The sequence below is a fragment of the Myodes glareolus genome, chromosome 24 (genome assembly GCF_982192425.1).
Source record: "Myodes glareolus chromosome 24, mMyoGla1.1, whole genome shotgun sequence".
Taxonomy (NCBI): domain Eukaryota; kingdom Metazoa; phylum Chordata; class Mammalia; order Rodentia; family Cricetidae; genus Myodes; species Myodes glareolus.
The window spans coordinates 44,173,948-44,188,136 of NC_142049.1; the positions used below are offsets into that span (position 1 = coordinate 44,173,948).

At 38.4% G+C, this 14,189-nt stretch overlaps 1 protein-coding gene across 3 annotated transcripts in view; it reads left to right on the plus strand.

The window, feature by feature from the left end:
• Ano5 (anoctamin 5) overlaps positions 1 to 14,189 on the plus strand; it is a 90,101-nt gene that overhangs the window by 9,829 nt on the left and 66,083 nt on the right. For all 3 annotated transcript variants that reach the window (XM_085682701.2, XM_048442429.3, XM_048442447.3), the window contains exons 2-4: positions 1,434 to 1,477; positions 4,184 to 4,237; positions 9,288 to 9,401. In XM_085682701.2, the coding sequence (XP_085538827.2) occupies positions 1,434 to 1,477; positions 4,184 to 4,237; positions 9,288 to 9,401 (212 nt within the window). The remainder of the gene's footprint in view (positions 1 to 1,433; positions 1,478 to 4,183; positions 4,238 to 9,287; positions 9,402 to 14,189) is intronic.

Sequence of the window (14,189 nt, forward strand, 5' to 3'; positions counted from 1 at the left end):
TCCTGCCCCAACCATTGTGAGGTTTCCTTACAACTTGTAGAATTGTCACCACAGTGAATGACCTGTCATTTCTCTGTATCAAGAAGTTTGTCCTTTTCAAATTGAATATGGATAGATTTGATGGTATTTATAGCTTCTCTTCTCCTGTAGAAAAAAGAGTGAGATCCTTTCCCCAACATAGTACATCTAGTTTCCATTCTGAGGTCAATACATCCTTAAAGTACATCAGCTTATTTAATTCAGAAGTTTTTTCTATTGTCCACTGTCTCTGCAGTTGTTGTTTCTTTCGCATTAACATTAAAGAAATTCAAAGTTCAATTTCTAGGGGTGTTTATCATCCCTTTCTGTTTGTTTAATATATCCTTTGTAGTTCAGTTTAATCCTTCTATAACTGCCTGACCTGTAGGATTATGTGGTATACCTATAATATGTTTTATATAGTAATAAAAATAGTGTTTCATTTTCTTAGAGACATATGCTGAAACATTGTCTTCTTCATTTGTCATTCTTACCAATAATGGCCATAACATCTCATAAATGTATCATTAGCAAATCATCCTTTTCTGAATGCAAGGCAGTTGTCCATTAGAAACCTGAATAGGTATCAATGGTGTGATGTACATATTTTAGTTTTTCATATTCTCCAAATGGAACATATCCATCTGCCAGATTTCATTCCTTTGCATACCCTTTGAGATACTTCCTGCAGGTAGTGGTGTTTGGTTGTACAATGAAAAAGTAGAAGATTTTCTAATGTTCTCCTTGGCTTGTTGCTATGCATTTAAAAAGTCCTTTTTAAAACATTTGCTATTGACATGATGTTTTTTATGAAATTCTGAGGATTTCATCACATTTCCTGTCAATAATTGATTAATTTGTGCATTACCTTATGCTAGAGGATCTGACAGACCCATATGAAATGTGTGTTATGTACCTGAATAAGCGATAAACTCAATTCTGTATCATTGGGTATAAATTCAGTGGTTTCAATATGCAAAACAACTCATTCTGCATGTTGTGAATCAGTAACTATGTTGAGAGGTTCTTTAAAATCCCTTAGTACCTTGAGAATAGCACATAATTTTGACTTTTGGATAGAATCATAAGGACTATTTTTCACTTCACTTAAATTTTCTGATTTGCAACCTACCTTTCCTGATGTATTTGCATCAGTATAGATGTGGAGTCTCCAGTTATTGGTGTTTCCCATACAATGTGAGGGAAGATCCATTAGTTCTCTTTATATGTCTAGTTCTCTCACTTTTGGAGCAGTTGTTGAGCATTCCCAGAAAATTACTATAAGCTCTTTGCCAGTGTTCACTGACTTCCAATAATTTGTTAATTTCATCACTCATAAAATACTATAATTTTTGCTGTGTCTAAACCTGCTAATTTACAACATAATTTATCTTTCTTTTTCTTATTTCTTCTAGGTTTAAGAGCCAAAGAAATGAACTATGTTTTCCAAAGGAATGAGGTAAGTCTGTGTATTAACTTCATTATATGCAAAATACAAAGATTATGTCAAGGTTAGCACCTCAGATGTATAACTGCTTTGGACCCCACTTATCCTCGCCTATAATTCTCTGATTTGATCATCTTTTAATGTGAGACAGATCCCATACCTCATTCACTATTAAACTTAACATTAGATTGGTGTTCTCACTTAAGAAAACCAACCTTTTGCAAATAGTTTCACTGTCAGACAGTTGCTTGATTTAAGAGTGACACAAGTTCCAGAATTCATTTAAAAACATAATTTTTAAATGGAGCAGAGCAAGATATTGTTGTAGTGGAAAAGTCTCATTTGAATTTATATTGAGGTTTCCTGTACAATAAGTTCAGATGTGCTGGGGTTTGATCTGCAAGACAATAACTTTAAACAAAACACTGTAGGGACATGTAATGCTGTTTTGTGTGTGACATTTGTTTACACCATGGTTGTTGGGATGGAAAACATATTTTTACTGAGGACTATCTGATTCAAGTGACTCAAGAGTTAAGAAAACACTTTTATCTAAAACAATAAAATCAAATACAGTTGCTCTCTGGATCTGCAAGTCCCAGCCTTGTGTAGTCAATCAGCTGAGCCTTGAATGGAGGAAAAGTGAGATTGTCCTGTGACGGCATGTTGTGCACCTCAAACACGCATGGTGTAGTAATGAGACGATTTGTGGGTCCTCTGAATGAATAAGACCACATTTGTTACTTGTAGAAGTATGTGACATCCATTGACTTACCAGTGCTGTTCTATTTTGTACAAGTTTACTTAATTGGTTAGTTACTGGGCACTGGGAAGGAGGGCATATGACAATGAAAGCCATGCCATTGTTGAGGAACCATAGGCTTGACCATAGTAAGGATTCTTCTTAGACATACCAAATCTAGGTTACAGGAGTCAATGAAATACACAGCCAAGAGTTTAAAAATGAAGGAAGGAAGGAACTCTACCAGTTTATGTTTCAAGTTGGAGACATAATTGTCAGTTTGGGTCCAAATTTGAACAAACTGACCTTTTTTTTTTTTTAAGGTGTGAGATAGTCAAGTTCCTGTGAGAACATAACCAGTACTGTGTGGTTTTCTTCAGTCATTTCATATGTAAAACAACTGCTTTTTCTGTATGTCCATAGAATACAGATGTTTGAAGACTCTGGGGTCAAACAAGGACAAACTAAGTTCCTTTACTGCCTTCATGGTGTAAATGGAGTTCCACCATTTATTTTTATTTATTTTCCTGGATTTTAAGTTTCCATTGTGTGTGTTGGGGGGTGGTTGTGATGCACACATGTATTCAGGTGCCCCTGGACGGCCAGAAGATATAGGAGTTACACATGGTGCTAGGAAACAAATCCAGGTACTCCAAAAGAGTAGCAATTACTCTTAACTTCTGAGACCTCACTCTATCTCTTTGTGGTTAGTTTGTAGAGGCTGCCATTTCAGAACTGTTTGATGGGTTAGTTTTATTTGTTATTTTGTTACAGTTTTGCAGTCACAAGTGTGATTTGTGTTGGCTGAAGTAGTTTGAATATACCTGTGCTCAACCTATCTTCCTCCTAGCTAAGAAGACAGAGAGACTGTTGTTCCTTGCAATCTACTATGTAAACTCTACAACACGCAGTATATTCCCAAAAGCTCCTGAAGTGCCCTTAATCCACATTGACTGTTTTTCAAAACTGATTTGCCCAGAACCAAGCAGTTAGAGTGACATGTTGGATGTGATACTCAACAAAGGAGAAAACTGAATACCCAATGTAGATATGGACTTCAGGTCACCTCTGATAATTGGGGCCACTCCTGATCCGATCCCTCGAAGTTCAGAAAGTGGACAGGTGAGACCTCAGGAGCCAGTGCTGTGGTGTGAGCACCACTGAGCAACAAGTGGATTGGAAACCCATGTCCAAGAAAGCAGACACACTTTCATTCCATGTGGCTTGAGTGTATCATATATGCACAGGGATTTGTCTTGCATTGTTCATTATTTTAAAGCATGATGTGTCATCTTCAAAGCTACAAATTTTTTTTTAAATATTTATTTATTATATATACAATATTCTCTCTGTGTGTATATGCCTGCAGGCCAGAAGAGGGCATCAGACCCCATTACAGATGGTTGTGAGCCACCATGTGGTTGCTGGGAATTGAACTCAGGACCTTTGGAAGAGCAGGCAATGCTCTTAACCTCTGAGCCATCTCTCCAGCCCCCAAAGCTACAAATTTTCAATAATTTCAAACCAATGCCAAGAAACATGAAACATCCAGTCAGTGATGCGTGTTCCCTGTTGGTCCTGCTCAGAATCCTAAAAATACCACAGGTTCTGGTTATTTTACTGTGGGGTAGAAGGTTTTAAGCATTTCACCTGTTGCAAATTGTCTCAGGACTTAGTAGAGCTTCCTCTACAATGTTTCTTTTCCTTCCTCTGTTACTCCCATCTCTCTTTTTTTTCCAACCTTACACAGATATGTGTACAGATACATACACACACGTGCATGTATGCACACATACTTGCAACTTCATATACCGTTTCAGATGGAGAAATAGAGTTTAGGTTTCAAGGTGTGGTGTTTCTACAGAGAGAACCTCACTTTTCTTGCTTTGGAAACTTAAATGTTATGGTTTTTTACTCAGGTCATTCTTAACAGCTCTGTATCTCCCCCTCTCTCACTCACTTTTTGCTATTAACAGGGCATGGGCACCAGGGATACCAGCTTCCTCATCAGTAAAGAGTCGCAGCCATTGGTAAGCAATGACCCACACTTCCTTTCTTGGGTGGACAGACACAGGTGTTCTTTTGTGTCCTGACCTGGATACTGTCATGTCAATCTCAGGTCCTTATGTATGGTGTCTGAGAATGTCTTACTTTTGGAAAATTATTTTTTAAGAAAAAGATTATGGCAGACATGGTAAGAAGAGCAGCACATAGGGAACATTAGTTTACACTTTTAATAAGTTTGGCTGTTGCAGAGACTTTGTGAAAACCACTCTGTGTTTATGGGGCAGGTCTTAGAATTGAACCCTCAGCCTTTTTACTCCACTACAGTATGCTTAGCTATAAATTAATGCCTAAGAATAATCATAATTTGAACTTCAAAAATTAATCTTAGATCCAACTCAGAAGTTATTGAACTTAAAGTTTGATTGTTTTCTGAGTAAATAAGGATGCTCTTTGGGAAGACAGGAAGTGGAGTTCAGGTGTCCTCAGTTTCCCCTGTCATTGTCTTCGAAGGTCCTTACTTGTGCTTAGTAGCTCTGTCTCCTCTGCACCTCCTGGTGGAGGCAACTTTAAGTACTTCCTTGCATCTGGTGAGCTCCAGGGTTGATGCTGTCCTTTTACTTTGTAGAGCGCACCCCAGCTGGAGCATTCCTAATGTATTTCTAATGATTCAAACTGGAGGTGGAGAAAGTCAAAAAGTCTCATCAGCTTTGCATCATGTCCTGGGCACATTGGGACACTTTAGCCTTGATTATTTGGCTTAAAGTGGGTTTGCTCAGGTTTCTCCACTACTATGTATCTGTATGTTCCTCTTCTTATGTGCTTCACTAGTCTCTGTGTCTGTATGCAGTGTGCACATGAGTGCTAAGGGTTGTGCTTAATCTTAAAAGTAGATGATAGTCATAACTGTTTGGTTGGTTTTTCTTTCACTGACACTAACAGTGCCAAAACTTGAACCCAGGACCATCTAGACAAACATTCTATCATTAAATCACATTTCCTTTCCCTGGACTTCTTCTGTGGCCTCTCCTTTCCTCCTCCTTCCTTCCTTGGCATCACATCATAGATATTTATTTTATATCTTGTGTTATAAGCTCAATAATATTTTATTTCATTGCATTAGGGAGCTTTTTAGTGAAGTCAGTATAATTTAGACACACTCCATTATTGTGTTCTGTTTTGTTCTTGGTGTTTTCTTCATTTTTGATACTACAAGATACTGCCGGTTCATCTTGTCCGTTTCTAGCCTGAATCTGAGAATGAATCGCTGCTCCAGAGAACTTTTGTTCTCTTTACAATCAGTCAGCACGAAGTGCGTCTGTGTCAGCCAAGATCTTCTTAGACATGTTCAAAGTAGGATGCTTTGAGGAGTAATTGTACAGATTATCATAGTGCAGGAGATTCCCAACATATACAGGTATAGCAACCATGGACCCAGTGCAGCCCATGGGACCAGGGACCAGAGGGAAATAGACTGTTTCCGGAACCCAGAAGGGGAAAACCAAGTCCATAAGACACTCTTGAATTCAAATATAGGATAGTGAGGGGAAAAGCAGCCTGTTTTTGGCTGGAGTATCATTGGGCTTTTTTTTTCTAAAATAAATGTATTTTTTTAAAATTTAGGTTTCCCCTTTTTTTCATTAATGACTTGTACCTTTAGTGTTCTCTTTAAGAAATAGGGGCAGGACTGACAGTTCTGTGGTGTGTATGATGGTTAAGGGGAGGAAGGATTCAGCTGGACAATCACCACCAGAAATGCAGCTTTTACCAGCTTTCCTGTAGCACAGCAATGGTGGGCAAGATGTGAGAGAAACTCATGAACACAGGCTCTCTGAGGGGCGGCATCTATGCAGGCATTAGGAGTATTTTGGTGTCATGATGATTTGGAATAACTAATTCTGGGGCTTGTTGTAGTTACCCATGCCTGGTGTTGAGGCAGAGCAGGTCTTGCTAAGTCAGAACCATCTCAGCAACAACACCTGCTTCAGCCCGACACCTATACTGTGAAGCCAGGGTTAGCTACGATAAACTCCAGGTAGGTGGTGGCTGTACTTTCAGGAAGCAAACCCTTCATCTTAGGGAACAACAGTCTTGCTCCAGGGCTGGAATGTCTCACCATAGCCGTTCACCACAGAGCACAGCTTTATTGATGTGTGTCTGTGTGTTGAAGCCCCAAAAGATTTGTGCTGACTCTTCATTGGTTGCTCCACAGCCTGAGAAGCGATTCAATTTGTTCCTGAGGAGACGTCTTATGGTAAAACAGTGCTGGCTGCTGCTGCCCGTGCCTGAGTGTCTGCAGTAACAGCCTGGATGCTTTCTGAGTTCAGTTCCGTGAATGCTGTACACACAAGGGGGGCTTGATCACTGATTCCCAGTTAGCAGGCAGTTGGCATTTAATCATGGTAATTCTCAGTCTTTTCCATTTGATGAGCTTACTTCCTAAAAGCATACATGCAAACACACATACAGACAGTGTAAATAACTTCAAAGGCTCAGGAATCATCAGGATTATAAATGATGGTAAGCTAGATCCTAACTGTGTATTGCTTTGTAGTAACTGGGCATCTTTAAGGACAAATAAACACTGACGCGACCGCCTCGAACCAGCAATGATGACGCGACACCGGAGCTCTTCTTGCGTGCAGTTTATTTAGGACCTTGAACAGTTGTTTCTCTCTCGCTTCTGTCCCGTTTCTGTTTCGGGGCAGACCTCTCCCAGACCTTATATAGGCTATGGTCGCCTATCCCAGAGTGCCACGTGGACATCGCCCATAGGCTCAAGCATACGCAAGTGACACATGATCATAGCAGGTCATGGGCCATCACCATAAAAGAAGTTGTTTATCACAGAGAGCGCTCGCTTTTGGGTTCATGGAGGGCGGCAGCCATCTTAAAGGCGCGGCTCCATGCAGCTCTCTACAATACACACAAATACATATACTAAAATGTGTTCTTTATGTTATGTTTTCAGTAAAATAAAAGCATGATGTGTTTTAATGACATCCACTTGTCTGTAAAAAAAAAAATAAGTGGTTTTTTTTTTTTCTGCTCCATTTAGCTCTAATCAGTTTGTTAAGAATCTGAAGACTTGGGGCTGGAGAAATGACTCCATGTTTACGAGAACTGGCTGCTTTTGCAGAGTTGAACCTCAGCAACCATCATAGCTCACAGTCATAACTCCAGCCCTAAGGGAATCCTAGGGCTAGTCTTCTGAGAACTATGAACTCTTCTAAAAAACAGGAATGATTTCTCCAAGGTTCTACTGTGCAAATCATGGTTGTCACAAAACAAAAGATGGATGTTATTTTGCTTTCTGACTTTGTCTTTGATTATATGTGGACTAAACTATGCCTCTCTTGCCAATTGGCTTCCACACATTTTGGTGAACTTTACCAAATATGTTCATTTTGCAATGATGTGCAACAATGCCAGTGAGTGTTTCATTTACTTTCTCCTTTTTAAAACTCACTTGCGGAGGAGCAGCTTATTGCTTCTCCAGTTTTTCCTTTCCCTTTGTTGTAGAAGGAGCGGCAGACTGTGTTCCCGCCGCCCGGCTCCCTGGCTAGTTTACACGCGAAATAACTACACGGAAACTGTATCCTTTTAAACACTGCCTGGACCATTACTTCTAGCCTTTTATTGGCTAACTCTCACATATTGATTCAACCCATTTCTAGTAATCTATATGTCACCACAAGCTCGTGGCTTACCGGGAAAGATTCAGCATGTCTGACCTGGCAGCTTCATGGTGGGTGGCTCTCTGGCATCTGCCTGACTCTGCTTCTTTCTCCCAGCATTCTGTTCTGTCTACACCACCCACCTGTGTTCTGACCTATCAGGCCAAGCAGTTTCTTTATTAATTAACCAAATGAAAGCAACACACAGAAAGAAGACTCACCTACATCATTCCTTTATGAAAGGGGAGGGACTCTAGGTCTTCTAGAGATAGACAGATAAGTCAAGCCTTTGAATTAATTTTTTCTGATACTTGGTCTGTTCTCCTTAGATATTTTTGTGTTTATTTCACCACTCTTATCCTCATATGCCTCGAGTGCCTCTTTCTCCTCCACCACAGCCACCAGTGACCCATAGGCAAATAGAATTACTGTGTTCACAGACCTCAGATCAAGCCCAAGATTTCTGCCCCTTTTATGGGAACTCTCAGTTGAGCTGAAAAGTGCGGACAAGCACAAGGCCTGCAGAAGGTGCTCAGGGGTTAGCAGATGTACCTGCTTAAGAAAAAAAATCAATAGATCTAGCTCTCATTTACCAGTTTCAGAAAGCAACTGGGAGACCTCCCACCAACCTTTGCATGATGCTGAGCCTCTCACAAGGGACTGTCACTCAAAAGTACATAGTATTGTACCTTTTCCATGAATGGTGAGGAAGAAAATCAAATGTGAAATCTTTTTTTCCCCTGAAATGCTCAGTACTGTTTTTATTTGTTGTTTTCTTTTGCTATCACAAAATGGAAGGAATTCATGAGCTGCACGTCATGTAAAAGGTGAACATGTAACTTTCATTATTTGAGAAAATTCATAAAATCATAAAGAAAGATGGGTTGTAACTCACTTGAGACACTGATGACAGACATTTGTAGGACTTAGCCATGGTGATGTTGCTTGCCTACTCCCTGCTTCTGATTCTTAACTGCATCTTGGTTTTTGATTGTGCCCTGGAAGAAATGTGTAATAATGCAATACTTAGTAGACTAATTGGTGTGATGTTCAATTAAAACCACACATTTCTGTTTGAGTATGTATTTTGCTGTCTGTGTATGAGTATATTCATCTTACATTTTGATCTACTTGCAGCATTTTTGTGATAGCATGTGGTTAATGTGCTTAGCATGTACTTAAAGCATTTCAGCCTTTCCTGAGCATATATCATTTAATTCTCTCTGTGAAATTTTATGTTCTAAAAGGAACCTAATTTCTGTCATGTTTTGGCTTGCTTGCTGTGTTAAGTATGGGAAAAAAAATGAAGTGGTGGCCAAATTGCAATGACTTTTCTTCATGTTTTTGCCTTCTGAGAATACACAATAATGTAAAATCATGTTAATTATGTCTTCTACAGTTTCAAAGAAGCGAACAAAGCAAAGATTCAATCTTCTTCAGAGATGGAGTTAGGCAGATCGACTTTGTCCTTTCTTATGTGGATGATATGAAGAAAGATTCAGATCTAAAGGCAGTAAGTGCTTATCTTGGAGAAGCAGAGAAGAAAGATGAATATTCTAAGACAGAACTGACTGAGAATCTACTGAGGATGCAGAGTTTATCAGTTAACATTTATTTCCTGAATGTTTTGCACTTGATGACTGAGTTAACTTCTTTCTTCTCCCACATCCTCTTCTTTCTTCCTCCCTCCCCCATTATTCTCCCACTTCTCTTTCTATGTGACTGACACATCAATTTCATACACCTTGCTTTAGATATTAAGTGTGACCCCACAAATAGAGGTTTTATCTCTTAATCTAGTACAGTGGTTCTCAACCTTCCTAATGCTGCAATCCTTTAATACAGTCCCTCGTGTTGTGGTGATCCCCAACCATAAAACTATTGCATTGATGCTTCATAACTGATATTTGCTACTGTTATGAATCATAATGTAATTATCTGATATGTGGGATATCTGATATGTGACTCCCAAAAGGTCAGAAACCACAGGTTAAGGACTACTGATCTACATACTCATAAGCACACACACACACACACACACACACACACACACACACACACTAATCAGGTTCTAGTATTAATCAGATTCTAGTCCTCTTGTGTGTTTTCTATCATATCTATTATCCTAATAATGTCATCTATCTCCTTTTGGTTTCAGGGAATTAACGTAATTTCCCTTGGGCTTTAGCTGGCTCTTCTCTAACTGTAGAACTAATAATGCCTTATAGAATGAAGTGTTGACAGAGGTTTCTGTCCTGCCCAATTCTGCAGCCATTCAGTCTGGCTTCCTCTGTTATGACTGCTGATGGACTCTTTCCTCTTCCCAGAATTCTCCTGTTGTCATTGCTCCACCTATATTTCCTGCCTGGTCACCCCGCCTATACTTTCTGCCTGGCTACTGGCCAATCAGCATTTTATTAAATTACTACAAGTGACATAGTACAAGACCATAGTATAAGTCCCACAGTAGTGAACCTCTTGTACAGTTTAGACTTGCATCTCACATGATGACTGTCCCATCGAGAAATGGTTAAAACTGCTTCTGTTTTTCACTTCATAATTTTGGACTATTTATCTTCTGTATTATTTGATTTTTTCAACTCTAAAATGATAAGTCTAGTCTCTCACTATTTAGAGTAAATTAACTAGTACATAAAAAAACCTGAATGTAAGACCCAGTACAGACCATAATGAGAGCTATTTCTTCAATGGTAGCAGGAAATATTCCCTGAAGTTCAATTTTCATTATTGCTATCCACTTCAGAACAAATAATCTTATGTTAAGGAAGAAAAAAAAGAATAAATGGTTGATTATATTTAATAAATTGAAAGCATTTGATGTATCCAAAGGATCTTATACTTGTGATACAATTGTAGTAATTTACTTGGCATAAAGATTTATTTTTTTACTGTCTTTTAGTGATTCTGATAATGTCCAGTGAAATGTCTTTCTTGTTCTTGATTAAATTTTAATGATTCGTTCAGGGAAATAAAAGTCAGAATCAGTAAATAAATAAAAAAAAGAACCATTGATCTAGTATATCCTTTTAATATTCAGTTTTCATCTTCAAAGTGTGTAGTCAATTTATCTAATAAGAAGATAGCTTTTGTGTTGAGCTCTAACCCTGGTTCTACCACTAATTGCTTCCTGAGTTTATTATTTTTGCTTTAATGCCTCTAACACAGCAGGGTAGGTTCATAACACAAAGTATGTTGTCTTGTTCCTTGTCCCATCCCCAGGTGCTCAGAATGCTGTTAGGGTTTGATGAGTGCTCCATATTTGAAATGATGAATAAGAGATTTGATCTCCATGTATAAGGATTTATATGTGTAGACATATTGTAGACATATATGTGCAGGTATTTATTTATATGCTGAAACATTACACTGGTAATAACTTGAAAACTGAGTGTCACCCTCAGAACCTGAACTTACTGACCTTTGTATCTTTCTACCTTGTTCTGATGCCTACTAATGCCTCTGAGATTCATAGACAACAGTCATCTTTGTATCTTTTTATATTTTCTATGGATGATCCTTTCACACCTGATCCTTTCTTGAGGATCTCTGCTTCTCATAGTCATCTTCTTTTCCAATAGGGACAGTACAGGCTGAGAGCCTTGTTGACTTTCTTCTGCCTCTTTTCTTCCTAAAGTTTCTGTGCTTTGAATCTCAGCAAATTTAGTTCGTTTTCTGATGTGAGGAAGAGGGCCCGCTTTTTTGTCTCGGCTGCCTGGCTTGCTTAGCCCCCAAAATAACCACACAGAAACTGTATTAATTAAATTACTGCTTGGTCCATTAATTCTAGCCTCTTATTGACCAACTCTCATATCTTGATTTAACCCATTTTTTATTAATTTGTATATTGCTATGTGGCTGTGGCTTACCAGCAAGATTCTAACCAGTGTCCATCTCAGGCAGAGGATCCATGGATTCTCTGACTCTGATTTCTTCCTCCCAGAATTCAGTTCCATTTTTCCCACCTACCTGAGTTCTGCCCCTATCAGGCCAAGGCAGTTTCTTTATTCATTAACAAGCAACAGATAGAAAGAAGGACCTCCTACATCATTTTCCCCTTTCTGTTTAAACAAAAAGGAAGGCTTTAACTTTATTTTTTTTTAGATTTATTTATTTATTATGTATACAGTGCTCTGTCTGCATGTATGCTTGTCTGCCAGGAGAGGGTACCAGGTCTCATTATGGATGGTTGTAAACCACCATATGGTTGCTGGGAATTGAACTCAGGACCTCTGGAAGAACAACTAGTGCTCTTAACCTCTGAGCCATCTTTCCAGCCCAAGGCTTTAACTTTAACATAGTAAAATTACATATAACAAAACAGGTATCAAATAAGAATTATAGTTACAGTATTTATATCTACTTTATCTTTTATCATAACTAAGCAAAGCTATATTATTACTATTTATTCTTCAACTCCATCAAAGACTCCAGAAGGATATAATATTACCTAAGTAAACAGAAAGTACATTGTAAGCAACTTCTAAAATTCTAGAATTAACAGAGACATCTCACTACCTGGACAATCACCCAAAGTATTTCTGTACCATAGGGACATCCATCTTTAGCCTACAGGCCCATAGTATCCAGCAGACTTTTCCATGAAGCAGGAAAATTCAAAGACAGTTCAGTCACTTTCTTCTGTATCCTGCAGAATGTCTCATAGAGTCTTTCATTAAGCAGAAACCCTGAAGGATCATCTCACCTTTAGGCAAGTTCAGAAGTCATTTATCTGCAGGTCATGCATGTCCAGTGAAGCAGTCCAGGCAAGATCAGTTTCTTGCCCAAATGGGTAAGAAGCCTCTTCAATGCCCATGTTCCTCTCAAAGTAGCTTGGTGCTGCCAGGAGCAGATGTTTATCACTGTCATGAAAAGTTCTAAGTTCTTAAAGGTTTTAAATGCCATATTCTGAAGGTCTCTGAAAGGTTTAATTAATACCTAACTGAAATATATCTTTATATATCTAGAATATCTAACAAACATAATTACAAGCTTGACTGTTATAGATGATTATCCATTAACCTATATTTCTCAATTATACATTACATTTTTAAAATGAACTACACAGTCACATCACCTCAATCAAGAGCAGAAATATACATATAACAAGATCGACCTTAAATTTGTATCAGTAAACCAAGATCCATACCAAGGCAAAATATTCATATCTATATTATATCCCCCTTTAAATGTAAAAAAAGCATTTATAAACAATGTTTGGGAATATGGGCATAGTTTTTTCACTCCAAACTGTTTCCTGCTGTATGGATATGCTATTAATCAGGTCTTTCATGGTGTATCCTGTGTGCTAGGTTCATCTCAGTTGGCAAGTGGGTGAAGAAATTTTTTGAGGGTGTTTATGGCAACCTTTCAGAAAGCCTTGGTCTATGAAACCATATTTGCCTGTAGACAATCCACAGCTTCTCATCTTCTGTGAAAGCAAAAGAAAAATCTCTTCCCAAGCAGCATGTTCTTAGACTCAAACTCTGAAGTCAAGATACCTTTATAATATACTTGCTGGTTTAGCTAAGCAGCCCATACAATGAAATGTCTCTTGGTACTTAGTTCTGTCACAGTCGAAACATTCAAAGATAACACAATATATACATAATCCAGATTCTTTGTGAATTTTCCATTTTTATGTGGCTTATTTTTTTTACTTCTTTTAATCTATGACTATCTATGATCTGTCTCTTTAAAGGCTTTACCCCCTTTTTTTAAAGAATTAACATTATTTTATGACTCTCTATACTCTTTTTCTTCTTTCTCCCAAGTCTGCATATATTTATCTAACACTGTGACCCATTTAAAGGTCTTTTATGTCTAAATCAGTCCTATTATGAATCTGTAATTCTTTACTGTCCAGGAGCACTTCTAAAAATGCTAAGCGCTTCTTAAAAAAGTAAGTTGCACCATTAGTAGGGGTAAAATGGTATGACCTGTTTGCCTGCCCAGTCTAAAACTTAAACTGTGCTATTATTATGATAAATATGGTAGTTCCTGCCTGTGCTCCACACAGTTCAGCATGGCATGGCAGAGCTGCTTGTACCTCTGAGCTGTTTGTGCCTCTGAGCCACATGCATTGCCCCATTTCAAGGCACACAGTGAGTCCACATTTCCATCAAACAAGCCATAGCACTTTACTCACAAACCCCATCCAAATGCTCTGTCTCCCACAAGAGACAGAGGTCATGCTAGCAGCATAGCTCAGAAAGCCGGCATTTTAAAACTGCTGCTTTTTTTCTAATGTATCTGCTGAGTCAAAAAAATCTCTCATAAAGAA